This window comes from Knufia obscura (assembly GCF_036327395.1).
Source record: "Knufia obscura strain CCFEE 5817 isolate CBS 148926 chromosome Unknown scaffold_7, whole genome shotgun sequence".
NCBI classification, from domain to species: domain Eukaryota; kingdom Fungi; phylum Ascomycota; class Eurotiomycetes; order Chaetothyriales; family Trichomeriaceae; genus Knufia; species Knufia obscura.
Window position 1 is genome coordinate 340,058 of NW_027042693.1, and position 13,802 is coordinate 353,859.

Consider the following 13,802-nt stretch of genomic DNA (forward strand, 5'->3'; position numbering starts at 1 on the left):
AACAAGATCAACAAAGCACCTCAGCATTCTCAAGGTAGAATGACTTCCTTACTGCCATCGCCAGTGTCCGGCCTGCCAGCCACCAGGCAAAGGCCACAAAACCTGTCTCTCGAAATACCTTTCAAAGGCAAGTTCCGACAACTAGCAACGTGTTGCAGCCTTCGCTTATGCATATGGCACAGACTAACAGAAAGCAGAGTCAGGTGCCATCGCTGAGATCAGCGCAAGTCAGGCGCCTAAACAGGATGACTGTCTCCTTATTGATTACCAAAACCAGCTGTTCATGCTCGAAAAGTTGAACCGGCGAACATCTCGAAAGACAAGGAAGCCGCATTGACGAGACGCCTAAATGCGATCGTGGCTTTTTCAGCACCATACCAAGCAAGGATGCATCATGCGCCACAACTAGGTCAAGAGACCAGCATATTTACCAGTCTTTCATACCAACACGTCAGAGATATGGAGGGTGTCGGTACACTTCGGCTCTTCGACACATACACCGACCGCGACGCCCTGTACGTACCATGGTCACAAACTTCCGAGTCGTTGAGCTGCCGTATAGGGCGGAGAACGGTCGGCAGAACATCGTTTCCAGGATCTGGGCCACGCCTAAGCGAACATGTCTGGACAGGGATCAAGAGCTCGTTTATCCGGTCACCCCCTGCAAGCGCCACTAGAGCCGATACTGATAAAGCTTGAGCGCCTGATTTTGACGCTAAGATCGCTTATGCTTCGCACCACAGCATATTCCGGGATCATAAGATGCATCCCTTTCGGTTGAGCTCGATGCGATTTTGCCGAGAATGAGATGACGAACAAATGGTCTGCCTTGGGCAGGCCTTATGACTTCAGACAGCATCAGCTTCGCTAAGCACCGTTGAGGAAGCGTAAGCGAGAATCCATGTTGTCTGATGTATGCCTCGGGAATTATTGATTGGGTTTCCTGTGTTGAGGGTTGGGGCCACGAGTGCCCGAAATATCTAGTGTTTGTCTTCGGTTAGAACAAAATCATCACAAAATACTCGCTTCTTTCGTCGCGATATGTTTCAAGCCTGGGCACCGTCAGGCATGTTGGACGTATCGCATGCTGCATATACACTTCCGCTTTCGCTGTGCTGTAGAGTATGATTATATACCTCGCTTGGACGGCTGCCACGCGTTACACTCGTCACATGGAGGCGACGCTGTCTGATTTGTTGTCGTTCCTTGACCATTTCAGAAGCAAGACTTCGCTTCATTTGACTGTGACCTTGCCCATGATTGTCTCAAGACCACGATCGCCATAAGTCCCGGCAGCTGCTCGCTTGACAGCATTGATCATGTTTCGGTCCCATTCATCTCGTGTTTTGATTACTGCTTCAACCCAGCTAAGCTGCAGATCCCAGAATTCTCGTTTGAAGGATTCGTAGACACCAGGCACTGCAGCCTTGTCACTTTCTAATAATTGGACCGTGTATTGCACAGCCTTCCAGCTAGGCTTGATATGTTCGTTGAAGATATCTAGATTCTGCTTTTGAAAGAATTCGAAGGCTGGTAAGATATCATCTCTGAACCTGGCTGCGAACGGATCTTGCCTTCTGAATTTCACGCCTCGGTTGCGGGTAATAGATGTTAGGTAGACAACAAGCAGATTATCCGCAATCTCCGTAATCAGGATATCTTGCAGTGAGGGATGGATTACTGCATGGTAATCACTGATGTAGTCGTCGAATGTGCTAATAATCTGTTCCATAGCTCTTTCTTGATACCACTTGCTGGGCAGGAAGAGGTCGCCTGTAACTGCCCTGAAGTCGACCATGAAGATGAGCTTGACGAACGCGGCCATAGCGTGAGTCGCTAAATCGACATAGCCGTCTCGAAGAGCTTCAACTTCTGTTGTGGCGTTTGTGGACTGGTATCGCGGCGACGGAGGAGTGGCTAGATTGAAAAAGTGGTCGCGGAAACGCGTTAGATACCCTGCCTGTGCAGTAATGTCGTTGACCATATCAGGTGAGTCGTCGACACAAGCGATCTGGTCGTTTGCAAGAGCCAACAAATATTCTTGCAACGGTTGCAGATGCTCCATCAGCTCTGGTGTAGGATTTCTGTACTTGTCGACTTCGTCTGCGATCAAGCGGTCCCACTGTTGCTGTCTCGACTTTAGCACACTGCACATGGAGGACATGACGCCCTCGACGACATCTTCTCGTTGTGAACTGCCTGCTAGCTCGGTCTGTTCGTGCAGCATACGCCACATATCACCCATCGTTTTTGTGCGAAAGTGGCCCTGGGCATCCTGTTCAATGGCATCGGTGGATTTTGAGATGAAGTTCTTCCGATCTGTGACCTGCATTCGCTCAATCCATTGAGTCAGAGCTGTGGTGATCAGATTTCTGTATTCGCGGACCATGTCTCCTTCCCGGTTGTCGAGCACGTGTGGGGTTAAATCGTCTTTGGAGATGCCCAGCTTGGACATCTTCTCATGATAGGGATCGATGTAGTGTACAATGCCCAGCATCTGAGGAGGCGAGATATCTTGGGAATCTGCATAAGACAGCAAGAATTCGCGCATGGTTTTGTGGTAGATTGTGGTGTATGTGTTGAAGATCTTCCACTTCTTTGGAAAGAGTTTCTGCATTCCCAGCTTGACGGCATTCAAGTCATTGAAATACCACTTTGTGAGCTTTACGAGCTTCTCGGGATCCTCAACGAAATCCTCTTGAATTTCCTGAAACTTTTGCTGGACGACAAGCTCGACTGCCTTCAAGAACTTTTCCTTGTAGCCTCGTATGCTCTTTGGGCCGATGGTGAAGGATGTGAATTTGCTCACTAGGTCTTGGTGGTCTTTCTGAGCGTCTAGCAACGCTCGGACTCGGTCGTCATTCTTCTCTTCTGCATGTAGCACGATAGCAAGTCGTACAACCAGACCGTCATTCCCTGCCTGCACAAGGTTGAGTATGTCCATACAGACGACACCAACATGGCCGTCGAATGTTTCGATTGCAGCGTCCAGTGGAGCGAACCAGTCCTCGAGAGTATTCCTTAAGCTGTCATCTTTTGCCTTGCTGATCTGATCCAGTGCTTCGTCTCGAAAGTCTCGTAATCTCGTGAGCTTCATGTGGGCTTCTAGTAGATTGGGTTGGTTTTGCTCGTCCTGCTCATCAGCCGCCAGCAGGTCCAGCACTTCATTGCAGTCTCTTTCGAAGTTCTGCAGACCAGCTTGCATAGCTCTTGTAGCCTCGAAATTGCGGTGAACCCGAGCGAGATAGTCGATCTGTGGGAAGTCCTTGCGGATAGCTTGGGCTTGCTCACACAAGTCGTGTATGCTCTTCATCTCGTCTTTAATCTGGCCGACCAATTTCTGGCCCTCGGCCAGGGTTGACATGCCATTTTGAGTGGTTTCGAGGTGCTGGCTTAGACCTTCCCGTAGCCGAGCATCTACATCTGCCTTCTTTCTGGCAACGTCTGCCTTCAGGTTTGCTAGCTTTTCAAGGTCGCCTGGCGTCCGTAGCACGTCGGGTATTCGAGGTATCGCGACACCGCTGTCGCCTGCGACAGCCATCGTGGAAAGCGGTGGGGTTGACCGATGTGAGAGCCGTTACTTGATGTCGCCGTGCATCGAGCAGGCTTGGTTCCTACTCGATCATTCTAGTCGCGACTGCCTGCTGGGTCAAGTGCAGTAATACCAATATATTGGTTACGGTAGTTGCTACCGAGTACCTGGGCTGGCGGATAATGTTTGCTTGATTTGCTTGCGGTCAACGGACCGCTTGAACGCGCCTTCCGTCACTAGTATCTCACCTCGAACTATGCCTGAAGATGACAGACAGAGCAGGGAATCAACGGACAGCACTGGCCCGGGGTCTCCGACGAGGCGACTACCGCCCACCCTGAAGCCTTTCCTGGACAACCTGCCAGCACCCGCATCCTTGACCAGGACCCAGACGGCACCAGTCCTTCATCGTGATCTAATCGAGCATGATGAGCCGACTCCAACAAGAGCCTTCTTCAATCTTCCTGGTAAGGAGAGAATCGGCTCAGAAGAGGACTTGGAGGACAAAATAGAGAACGAGGAAGAAGTAGACGAAGATGAAGAGTTCCAGTCACACTATTCGCGACAGTCCTCTCCCGCAACCTCCTCCGACTCAGAAGGTGAAGGAGAGGATACAATTCTAGACACCTCCGCCGATGATCTCAATCTATCTCAAGTTCAGCGAGTTTCTTCTGTGCCGACTTCAGCTGTCGACCACCAACATGCCCTGCAGAACCATCTGCATATGTCGAGGTCGACAACAGCATTGTCTCGAGGGCCCCCTCCATTACCTCCACCACTATACCCGCCCTTTTACAACAAGCCACCTACTCCTCTTCCTCCCTCGCCTAGTCTGACGTCTCTCCTCCGGCCTCCATCACTACTCAACAGAAGCACCACATCCACTCGACCAACCACTCCAGATTCCTCGGATGTAGAGACACCAAATGATACTGAAGCTCAAGTGGCGCAGTCAGCACGAAGAGCAAATCCACTCCCGCCTACTGCTCCGAAGGTGCCAACATACGAGTACTATGGATTTGTTCTCTATTTGGCCTCAAGTCTAGCATTCCTGATGTACATCCTCTGGGCCTACCTTCCCTCTCCATTTCTGCACGCCCTAGGGATCACGTATTACCCAGATCGGTGGTGGGCGCTCGCCATTCCAGCATGGATTGTCATGGTGCTCATCTACATCTACATCGCACTCGCTTGCTATAATGTGGAGTACCTCACTCTCGGACTGAACAGAGTTGAAACAATGGTCGACGAGGCCGGCAACGTAGCAATATTAGATGACAACGGAAGGATACGCAAGGGAGGCAGTAAGCGGTATGTTGCTGAGCTGGAAGAGAGAAGGAAGCGGGAAGCCATAATGGCGACTTGGGAGAGGAGGAAAAAAGGTGCGGGTGGAAGTGGAAGGGCCAAGAAAAAAGATGGCAAGCGGGAGGAGAGAGAACGGGAGGACGAGTGGTATGGATATACGGGGGAGGTTACGGAAAGTGGTGTGGCGAGTGGATTAAGCTGGAGGCAGATTTGGAATGAAGGAACGGATGCCGTTATGGATGTGCCTCTGGGAGGGGTGTGTGAGGTTCTGTATGGTGAGGGGAGGGATGTGCTGTAACAGGATGAATGCGTGGCAATACCACGACTTGAATGTTCATCCTCTTTACCACTCTTGCATGAGGAGGCTGCCGAACAAGGCTAGCATGGTCGTCGCTGCCTGGAGTGATACAAGCCGTTCTGTGATCGGTATACCTTCTGTATCTGATCAGTCGTGTTAATTTCCAAGCGATGTCCCAAATCGGCGATTGTTTCTGCCGTAATCATTTTAAGCCTTTCTGCAGCATGAGTAAGCAAGATCATGCTGCCACCTCCGTTGATCAGTGTAGAGCACTCAGTTGCCGCTTCTCTTGACGGACAGGGCATGTTCGAATGACAACATCTGAATTTTGGCAGTTGTAGAGCAAGTACTCATAGTTGTGTCTGTATTGCGCCAACATCAAAACGGGACTCGACAACAAGCAATTTCGATAAAAGGGTGAAGCCGACGCGGCGACGTCATAATGGCCCGTGGTCGCAGCAGAAACTTGGAGGAGAGGATGCCCAGCGATGCTTATCTGCCAATTGCTGGGCGTCCGTATTGACGCGCTGAGACGTGCCTTGTTGCTGAATCAGACTCTCCTAAGAGGGAATCGTCTTATATAGGCAGCAACCCGGGTGTTTTATGGTGTACTGTAGTTGTCAGCAATTCGCGTGATTGTAAGACTGACTCTGGACTCGGAAAGCGTGGCGCTTTACGGTGGATTTCAAAGTAACTTTCTCTACTCCGACCTTTCACCTCCCGCGTCCGAGTCCTCAGAGAAAGCATGTTTTATGCTCATCTCACGTTTTATGCTTAGCCCGCGAAACTGCAAATATCGGGCAATCGACTCAAGCACGATACACTTGATCTATAGCAGATATACCATGCTGAACAGTGCTTGTTGACGCCGAATACCCTAGCGACACGACTCAGATTGAGCTTCGGCGGAGGGAACAACAGACCCGACGAGATGGCTAACCAACAACCGCCCGGCATAACACTCACCACGACAACATCAAACCCAGTCACTTCTACCACGACTAGTAGTTTCACGATAGGTGGACGACGCAACAGAGACGCCGTCAACAACAACAATAATAACCACTTGAGACCGACAACACCCAGTAACGATGGGAGCCTCGAACCATTTCCTGCAGCGCCCACAGCCATGGAAACGCCCACTCCCGGTCCTGGCTCGAATCGGAACAGCGATTACTTCACTCCAACCCCATTACAATATCAAGTGAGGACGAGGCCGATTGGCATCCGAAGACTGCCCTCATCCACCGATGTCGAGTCAACCGATATGCAACGGACAAGAAGTAATTCTGGCCTAAGAAGACGGAGGACGAATACCGGCCCACGAGACCAGCCGTCTGATAATCCTACAGCTGGTCTCGCAGCCTTACCTGGCCATTATGAGATTGGGAACCCGACGCCTATGGGCACTATAAGGGAGGGTCAAGAAGCACATCACGGTGAAAACCCGAATCAGGGTAAGAAGCCGCATCGAGAGTCCATGGGTAGCGAAGGGGGTATTGGAAGATCAGGCAGCACAAGGCTCAGGGGTGTCAGCAATGTTGCTAGGTCTGTCCTCAGCAAAATGAGCGATGACCCCGACGAGGGCAACTTGCGCAGAGGTCGAGCCCAGACTGGGAATGGCCGCGATTATGAAAGCGATGTTGTCGACTATCTCGACGTGCTAGGTGAGCAACAGACGTCCAGAAACAACAGACTGCCTACTAATACATCCCACAGACCCCGAAGTTTCCACCCTAACAACCCTAAACAACGTCCAAAACTCCCTCTTCGTCCCCGACATCCCCTTCTTCAACCGCTACTACAACCGCCGTCCAACCTACGAACTCTCCCGCGGCCCCTCCCGAGATCCAACCCGTGCAAGAGAAAGCCACGAACCCGCCAGTCTACGACCACAAGTCTCCCGCCAGATAACCCGCCAACTAAGCCGCCAACTAAGCCGCAAACCAACACCGCCCACACCCGAACCACCCCAAGTCCCCCCAAAACCATACACCCAGGAGCAGCGCGCCCAAGGAAGAGGAACACCCGAACCCTTCTCCACCCCAGGCATGTCCTCAACCGACGACCTAAACCGCCGCCTAAGCATAACCTCCCACGTCGAAGACGAACACTACGCCGTTCTTCCCCACGGCGTCTCCCTCGAAGGTTGGTCCCAGGAAGACGTCGACGTTCTAGACGATTACGTCCGCCACATGCTGCATTCCCGGCGGAGTAGATTCAAGCGCAGCATGAAAGGGTTTGGGAAATATATACGGAAACGTACGTCCCCTCCCCTCCCTCCCCACTCCCTCACACAAATACTAATATGATATCCAGCCCTCGGCTTCTTCGTAACCCTCTACGCCTTCCTCATCACCGCCTTCGGCCTAATCTGGGTCCTCTTCCTAATCGGCTGGATCTCCCTCCCGGGCAAGCGAAAAGACTACATAATCCACATCGTCGACTCCGTCCTCGTCGGCCTCTTCGCCATAATGGGCGATGGTCTCGCCCCCTTCAGATGCGTAGACACCTACCACATGATCTACATCGCGCACTACCACCGGTTATCCTGGAAACTTCGAAAAGCGAAAAATTTACCAAAACTGGCCGATCACAATGACCTGCCGGAGCGAAGCCAGAAGGAGGTCTGCGCTGATGCGGAGGCGGGCGTACTGACCAAGGGCGACGACGCAGACTGGGAGTTCAGTGTTCTCAGCCCCGAGCAGCAGCGGAAACTGGTGCACCACCAGAATAAATTCAGTAAGAGTCATAGTTACTATCGGCCTCATGAGACGACGACGCATCATGCGTTTCCGCTCAAACTACTCATCACGATTGTGAGTCTGTTGGATGCGCACTCAGTCCTGCAGATCAGTCTGGGCGCATTCACGTGGGGATGGAGTTACCACACGAGGCCCGAGTGGATCACGGCAGTGATTCTCAGTCTCTCGATAACATGTAACATCACGGGTGGGGTACTGATCAGTGTTGGCGATAAGCGCACGCGGAAGAAGGATGTGTTGCTGAGGATGGCGCGGCAGGGACTCACTGAGGAGGCGATGAGGAAGGTGGAGCAGAAGAAGCGGGAGGAGGGCGCTGAGGAGGAGGCGGAGAGGATTAAGCAGAGTGTTGATATGGCGAGGTTGGCGAATGTAAGGCATGGGGTTAGGAGTCCGAGTCCGGTTGGGAGTGATGGGGAGAGTGCGGGGGAGTTTGAGAAGGGGACGGAGGAGATTAAGGAGAAGGTTAGGGCTTATAAGAATATTAGTCATGATGTTGGGGGTGAGGAGGATGGGATTGGGAATGGGAGTGAAAGGGGGAAATTGGGGGTGCCGATGGGGGAGGAGGGGAGGGGAAAAAGTTGGAGGGGGGAGGGGAGTAGTGAGGTTGGTCTTGAGGGGTATCGGACGGCGAGTGAGGAGAGGCCGGGGGAGAAGTAGGAGGCGTGGATTGGAAGTATCTATATGTCATCTATAATTGTGGGATAGTAATTTGAGCACATAGTTCTGGTGATGCATTGATTATTGCAAGCAAATTTGCGAGTCACTCGCTATCTCTGACTCTGATAGACGGTGTGGAAGGTGCAGTTCATTGAAACACCCGTTCACAGTTCGATGGCTAGAGCCCTCATGATCGACGGGAATTACGTGGTGTCTTTTCCACCTCATGCCAACGCTACCGATGAAACACTAAAGCTTTTGTTTCTGCCAGACCTTATCTGTACTCCGTGAGCTTTTGGACATACCGGTAACAAGATTGTTGCTTCTTGGTCGCAGCACTAACTTTCACTTGTGTCCATGTCTGTATACAGAATCAAGGGTGGCTTAATTGTAGTCTATCGCTCCAGGCTGCGCCTTTCCTCGGTCGCAGGTTGCTCCGTCCTATTCTTGATCTGCCTGGTGTGCTCGAGCAACTCATTTGTAGTTTCTGGGTGATGTATTTCTCTATCAGAAGATATCTATCGTCTTTTGCCTGGTTTGATTAGCCGAGGGTGGAACGAATAATCTATACGTACTTCCTCATGCCAGGGTAGTCCGTAGTGGTCCAATGTCTCGGGAAGGACAAGCTCGTTTTTGAATCTCATACAGGATGACCTGACAAGTCGCTAGCAAGCTGTCTTTCCTCGATAGACGATGACTGCCTACGTCTCGTTGGGGGTCCCAACTTCTCGTTGAGCACGTCTTCGATGTAATCTGCAGGATAGCCTAGGACTTGTTGAGCAAGATTACGGGACGATAGGAGATATTGGTGTATACATACCTTCTCTCGTGAATCTCTCTCTGACCTTTTCCCGAAGGGCTTCCTGCTCAGCACTCCATTGTGCAAAAGCTTTCGATTTCGTGAGTATCTCTACTTCATCCGTGATAACCTGCCGTAAAGGTTGCCATGTCTTGCCTTTTCTTTGTGTTAGTGTGTTGTTGACCTCCTTCTCGCCGTTGCTATCTCTTCTGAGGGCTATATATTGCGTTCGTTCACGTTTATGGCCTGTATCTGAAATGGCCTGGCTGCTTGCTGAGTTCTCCATACCCTCCTTCAGCATAGCTGTGTCAAATTCTGCGGATATCGTGGCTGGTTGATCGTTATCAGGATTCGAAACAGAATTCGACCAGCCGCTGCATGGTGGAACTTTTTCTACTTGTTCAGCCGCCAAATATTCACAACCTGTCATTCTTGGACTCATCACGATGAAATTAGGCTTGCTCGTAGTCATACCTGAGCGCATCTCCGCTAGTGGTAACGAGTTAAGCCTCAGATCATGCGCAGCTCTTATTGTATATTGCGACTCCCGTATACGAAGCGGAGGCAAGACTTCTGCTTTGACGTTGAACACAGGCATAGACTTGGTAGTTCCTGTTTCAGATGTTCCATGTTGAGCACTATTCAATGGTGTATCCAGCTCTTTCTGGCCTGATGTTGACACCACTTCATCCGAATGGTCCTCTAAGCCTTCCTGTTCATCTTCGTCGTCGAAAAGTGAGGATGGCAGCGTAAACAGAGCGAGGTCTTCAAGATGTCTACCTGGGTGCTTTTCTGCCGTCAAGCTTGACAGAGTATGCGGGCACAGAGGACATTGTGCCAGTATGCCCTCATCTATGGCATGCTGCTGTATTTGATGTGCGTACCATTCTCGACGACTCGTAAAGAGTCGATTCGCATGCGGACAATCTGATAAGAGGCATACATATGGCTGTAAGTCGTGCAAGACATGCTTTCTCCAAGCTGTATCACTGTTGGCTGCGATGAGATAAAAGCAGAGCGGACATTCGAACCTCCCATCCGCTGTTGTTGGCTTGGGCTTGGATGGGACTCGCCTTGTAGACGCAAAGAGTGACGGCGCGTACGATGTGGTAGAGGCTGTAATGGAGCTTGTATCGTCATCTTGATTATTGATGACCTGAGCCACGAATTCGGTTGCAATAGTGCCTGACATCCTGCTCTTGACATCGTTGTCGTGGTTGCCGTCTTTGGCCTCCATGTCGAGCGTATTACCAAGGAGACCTTGCGCAAGCTTCTCGTGATGCCGTTCCAGGTATCGGAGGTTAGCTCGTCGCTGCGTGTTCGCTAGTCCAAGCCTCTCGACCAACATGGCCGAGGCTTTTGGTAGGACGTCCTGAACATGACTCCGGTCGTACGGCTCCATACTTCTGTCGATCTGGGAGCGGCCAAGTATTTGATCCCTTTGAGAAGGACTTCGTATAGTTGTGCTAAGCCGAAACAACCCTTCGATTGCGTCTACAACATCGTCATAGAGCTCCCTCATATATTCGTCATCAGGCTCACCGTCGCTGTTTTGCTGACCCTCTTGAAGCCTCACTGCATCGTGAAGAGCTCCTAGCATGACATTCAGAGTATCAAGTAACTCTTGCCGGATGCTAGGAGCATGCCTCAGCCGATAAGATAGAGATGAGCTTCCACGTTGATGAGCACCAAGATTGCCTGACCAGACCCTCAGACGCCCGAGTTCGTCTTCCCATGCGCTGTTAGCTATGCTGGTGGTATGCTTAGAGGCCTGTGGGTCTTCAACGTTGTCTCCAGGTGAGCATAGTCGTCTGAGGGCGCCAAAGCATGACTTGACTAGGTCTGCAAGATCTTCTGAATTAGACGCCATGCCCTGGTCGCAAAGCCTCGGGTGTAGGAGGCCAAATCGATGAGGTAGCGTGCTGACCGTTGTTGAATTGAGTGAGATATTGAGCAGGGCGTGGTTGACTAAGGTAAACGCCGGTGCTACTACTGTACAGTCCAGACTCCGCATGCAGTCGCTTGCAAAAAAAGTTATATATCAGAAAGGAAACTGGGCACGATTCAGTGAAAGCAGGTCTCATGAAGTACAATCTTCCATGGCTGTACGACGATGTGTTCCTGGTTTGTACGACAACGAACCTCAACAACCGCTGAGCATCCGGCAATCGTGTTGCCAGCGTTTTTGGGACAACCTCGTAGTCTGCGAATTCCATCGTCCAGGCATAACAAACAGTATCGGGGGGCCGTTACCGCTTAACACGAATATGGAAGTAGCAGGTGTCGTTTTAGCGATGTTGCCTCTTCTGATCAAAGGACTTACTGGTGCCGCCAGGGCCGCTGAGACATTCGACACACTTCGCAGGTCCAGCAGAGAACTTGATCGCTATGGACGAAAGTTGAAACGTGAATTGACCATTTATCAAACTACATTGGTGGAATTATTGGAAGGAATTGTAAAGAGTGATGATGAGCTGCAAGAGATGATGCTCGACACTGAGAGCCATTTGTGGATCAGGTATGACGCTGCAGTGAGGCAGAGGCTCGGTCATAGATACGAGTCATTCATTGAGACAGTCGAGGAGATTGAGGATGAATTGCAGGAATTGGTGAACAGGTTGGACCTGAAGACAGTTAGCAGCACCACACTCGAGGTAAGTGGCAACTTCCGTAGTTCGACGCATCTGCCTAAGCGCCAGGTGCGTGGACCGTGGCGAAGGTGCGATGTCAAGATTTCATTGTGAGCTCTTGATGCACAATGCTTATAGGTCATATGGTTGTGTTGCTGACGATGATGTTCTCTAGCGAGACGAAAAATCCTGGTCGAAGGAGATCAGGCGGTTCAAGATGGCCTTCAACAAAGACGCCTACCAGGAATTATGCAACCGTATACAAGAACTGAACAACTTCTTGACGAACGTGACACAGTCAAGCTTGCGGTCAGTAACAAATCAGCAGCAGAAGCGCTTACCTCGTGCCGAATACGGACATCAACTCAAACGTCTGAGAGAGGACGCCAGGAACATCCATCGTACAGTGACTGACAAGGCCTACTGGCAATGTGCTTGCGGACACCAGGTCATGCTGCGAATGAGACCAGCCTTAGGTAGTTCGAGCATTCCGGAAGGACCTGAACTTCTTCCTGGGTATTGGCGATTGGGAGTAGACGAGCCAATGTCAACAGACGGCTGGCTTCTTCTGGAGTTGTATCCCCAGCATAGTGCTGGCAAGGAGAACGAACTCCCACCATCGTATGTGGCGGCCCAAACATCCGAAATAGATGTCTCAGCCAATGGCGAGCAACATGTTCGTCCGATTCTTCACGAGACTGCTTGCGCCATCTCGGTCAGCCAGAGAAAAGTCAAGAAGACCGTACAATGGAAGGTCGCCGACGATGTGCCTCCAATATCTATGGTTCAAATGCAAATGACCGGTGTCTCCTTGGCAAATCCCAGAATCAACAATATGTGTTCGTCCCAACTATCAATTACCGACAAGGACGTTGGCTATATTGAGGGTCCAGACTCATGGAAATGCAGCGTTAAATGTACAGCTCGGGAGCAGGCATGTGCAATGAATGTGGGTCGATTGTTGGATCGCAACTCTCATAAAGCATCGGCTGCTTGCGTTGTTTTTTCAAGACGTGAACGTCTCGCTGTCGCTGCGACTTTGGCCTTATCAGTGCTTTTCCTGGACGGATCGTGGCTGAAGCCGGTTTGGAGCAGTGATGACATCGATCTGGTACGAGATGTTGATGTCTTCGTTGACAAGCAAGGCACTCAGCACAAGATTAGCGACTTGGCGTTCTCCTGGACGAGCTGTTTGCCGACCGTTCTGGACGGTGAGGTGGGGCTGAAGTGCCAGAGCCTGAGACTGCAGCGGAAAACAGCAGCCCTGTTCGCTCTTGCAATGACCCTCATCGAACTCTCGCTTGGTGAGCCTATGAGCAAGCTGCAGACTGAGGAAGAGCGACAGGGAGACTTCGTTAGCAGTAACGTGGCCGCAGCAAGCAGATTGCTGCCCCGGATACAGGACGCAAGCGGCTTTGAGTACTCCGAAGTGGTTCGAAAATGCTTGGATTGTCCATTCGATATTCGAGATCCAACAATGGACAACGAGACTTTCCTCAGCATCTGCTTCGACGAGATAGCTCGACCTCTGATGAATGACTATGAGCAATTCATAGGCTTCAAGTGAATCTCCACAAGTTGAGTACAGAGATGGCATGCAGCTAGAGAACCAGAACTACTCAGTCAGTATCAAGTAATATGGTCGAGCCATGTAGACGCAGGAAGAGAACCGGGGCAGAGGCGTGATCTGAGTGTTGACTAGACGAGGGCGTGGGAGAGACGTCTATTGCATGATGAAGGTAGATCACACTTGCTCAATGGCGACTGAAATTTCGACACCTCCTCGGCGCCAAGCACGGAGGTGTCGAAGCACGAC

The 13,802-nt window shown here is 51.1% G+C and overlaps 5 protein-coding genes across 5 annotated transcripts; 3 read left to right on the top strand and 2 right to left on the bottom strand.

Moving 5' to 3' along the window:
* Positions 1-1,234: 1,234 nt before the first annotated feature.
* Positions 1,235-3,541, bottom strand: SEC6 (SNARE-binding exocyst subunit S6; the record flags this gene model as incomplete). Its single annotated transcript, XM_064874733.1, has 1 exon — positions 1,235-3,541. One exon carries the CDS (start codon positions 3,539-3,541, stop codon positions 1,235-1,237), a length of 2,307 nt encoding a protein of 768 aa, XP_064729133.1.
* A 247-nt stretch (positions 3,542-3,788) lies between these two features.
* On the top strand, positions 3,789-5,135 carry PMZ80_006321 (uncharacterized protein; the record flags this gene model as incomplete). The annotated part of the gene is made up of 1 exon (XM_064874734.1): positions 3,789-5,135. One exon carries the CDS (start codon positions 3,789-3,791, stop codon positions 5,133-5,135), a length of 1,347 nt encoding a protein of 448 aa, XP_064729134.1.
* Positions 5,136-6,264: 1,129 nt separating this feature from the next.
* PMZ80_006322 (uncharacterized protein) lies at positions 6,265-8,557 on the top strand (the record flags this gene model as incomplete). Its single annotated transcript, XM_064874735.1, has 3 exons — positions 6,265-6,802; positions 6,855-7,397; positions 7,455-8,557. 3 exons carry the CDS (start codon positions 6,265-6,267, stop codon positions 8,555-8,557), a joined length of 2,184 nt encoding a protein of 727 aa, XP_064729135.1.
* A 640-nt stretch (positions 8,558-9,197) lies between these two features.
* Positions 9,198-11,226, bottom strand: PMZ80_006323 (uncharacterized protein; the record flags this gene model as incomplete). Its single annotated transcript, XM_064874736.1, has 2 exons — positions 9,198-9,322; positions 9,378-11,226. The coding sequence occupies 2 exons, from the start codon at positions 11,224-11,226 to the stop codon at positions 9,198-9,200; spliced, it is 1,974 nt and encodes a 657-aa protein (XP_064729136.1).
* A 424-nt stretch (positions 11,227-11,650) lies between these two features.
* Positions 11,651-13,553, top strand: PMZ80_006324 (uncharacterized protein; the record flags this gene model as incomplete). The annotated part of the gene is made up of 2 exons (XM_064874737.1): positions 11,651-12,010; positions 12,162-13,553. 2 exons carry the CDS (start codon positions 11,651-11,653, stop codon positions 13,551-13,553), a joined length of 1,752 nt encoding a protein of 583 aa, XP_064729137.1.
* Positions 13,554-13,802: the final 249 nt, after the last annotated feature.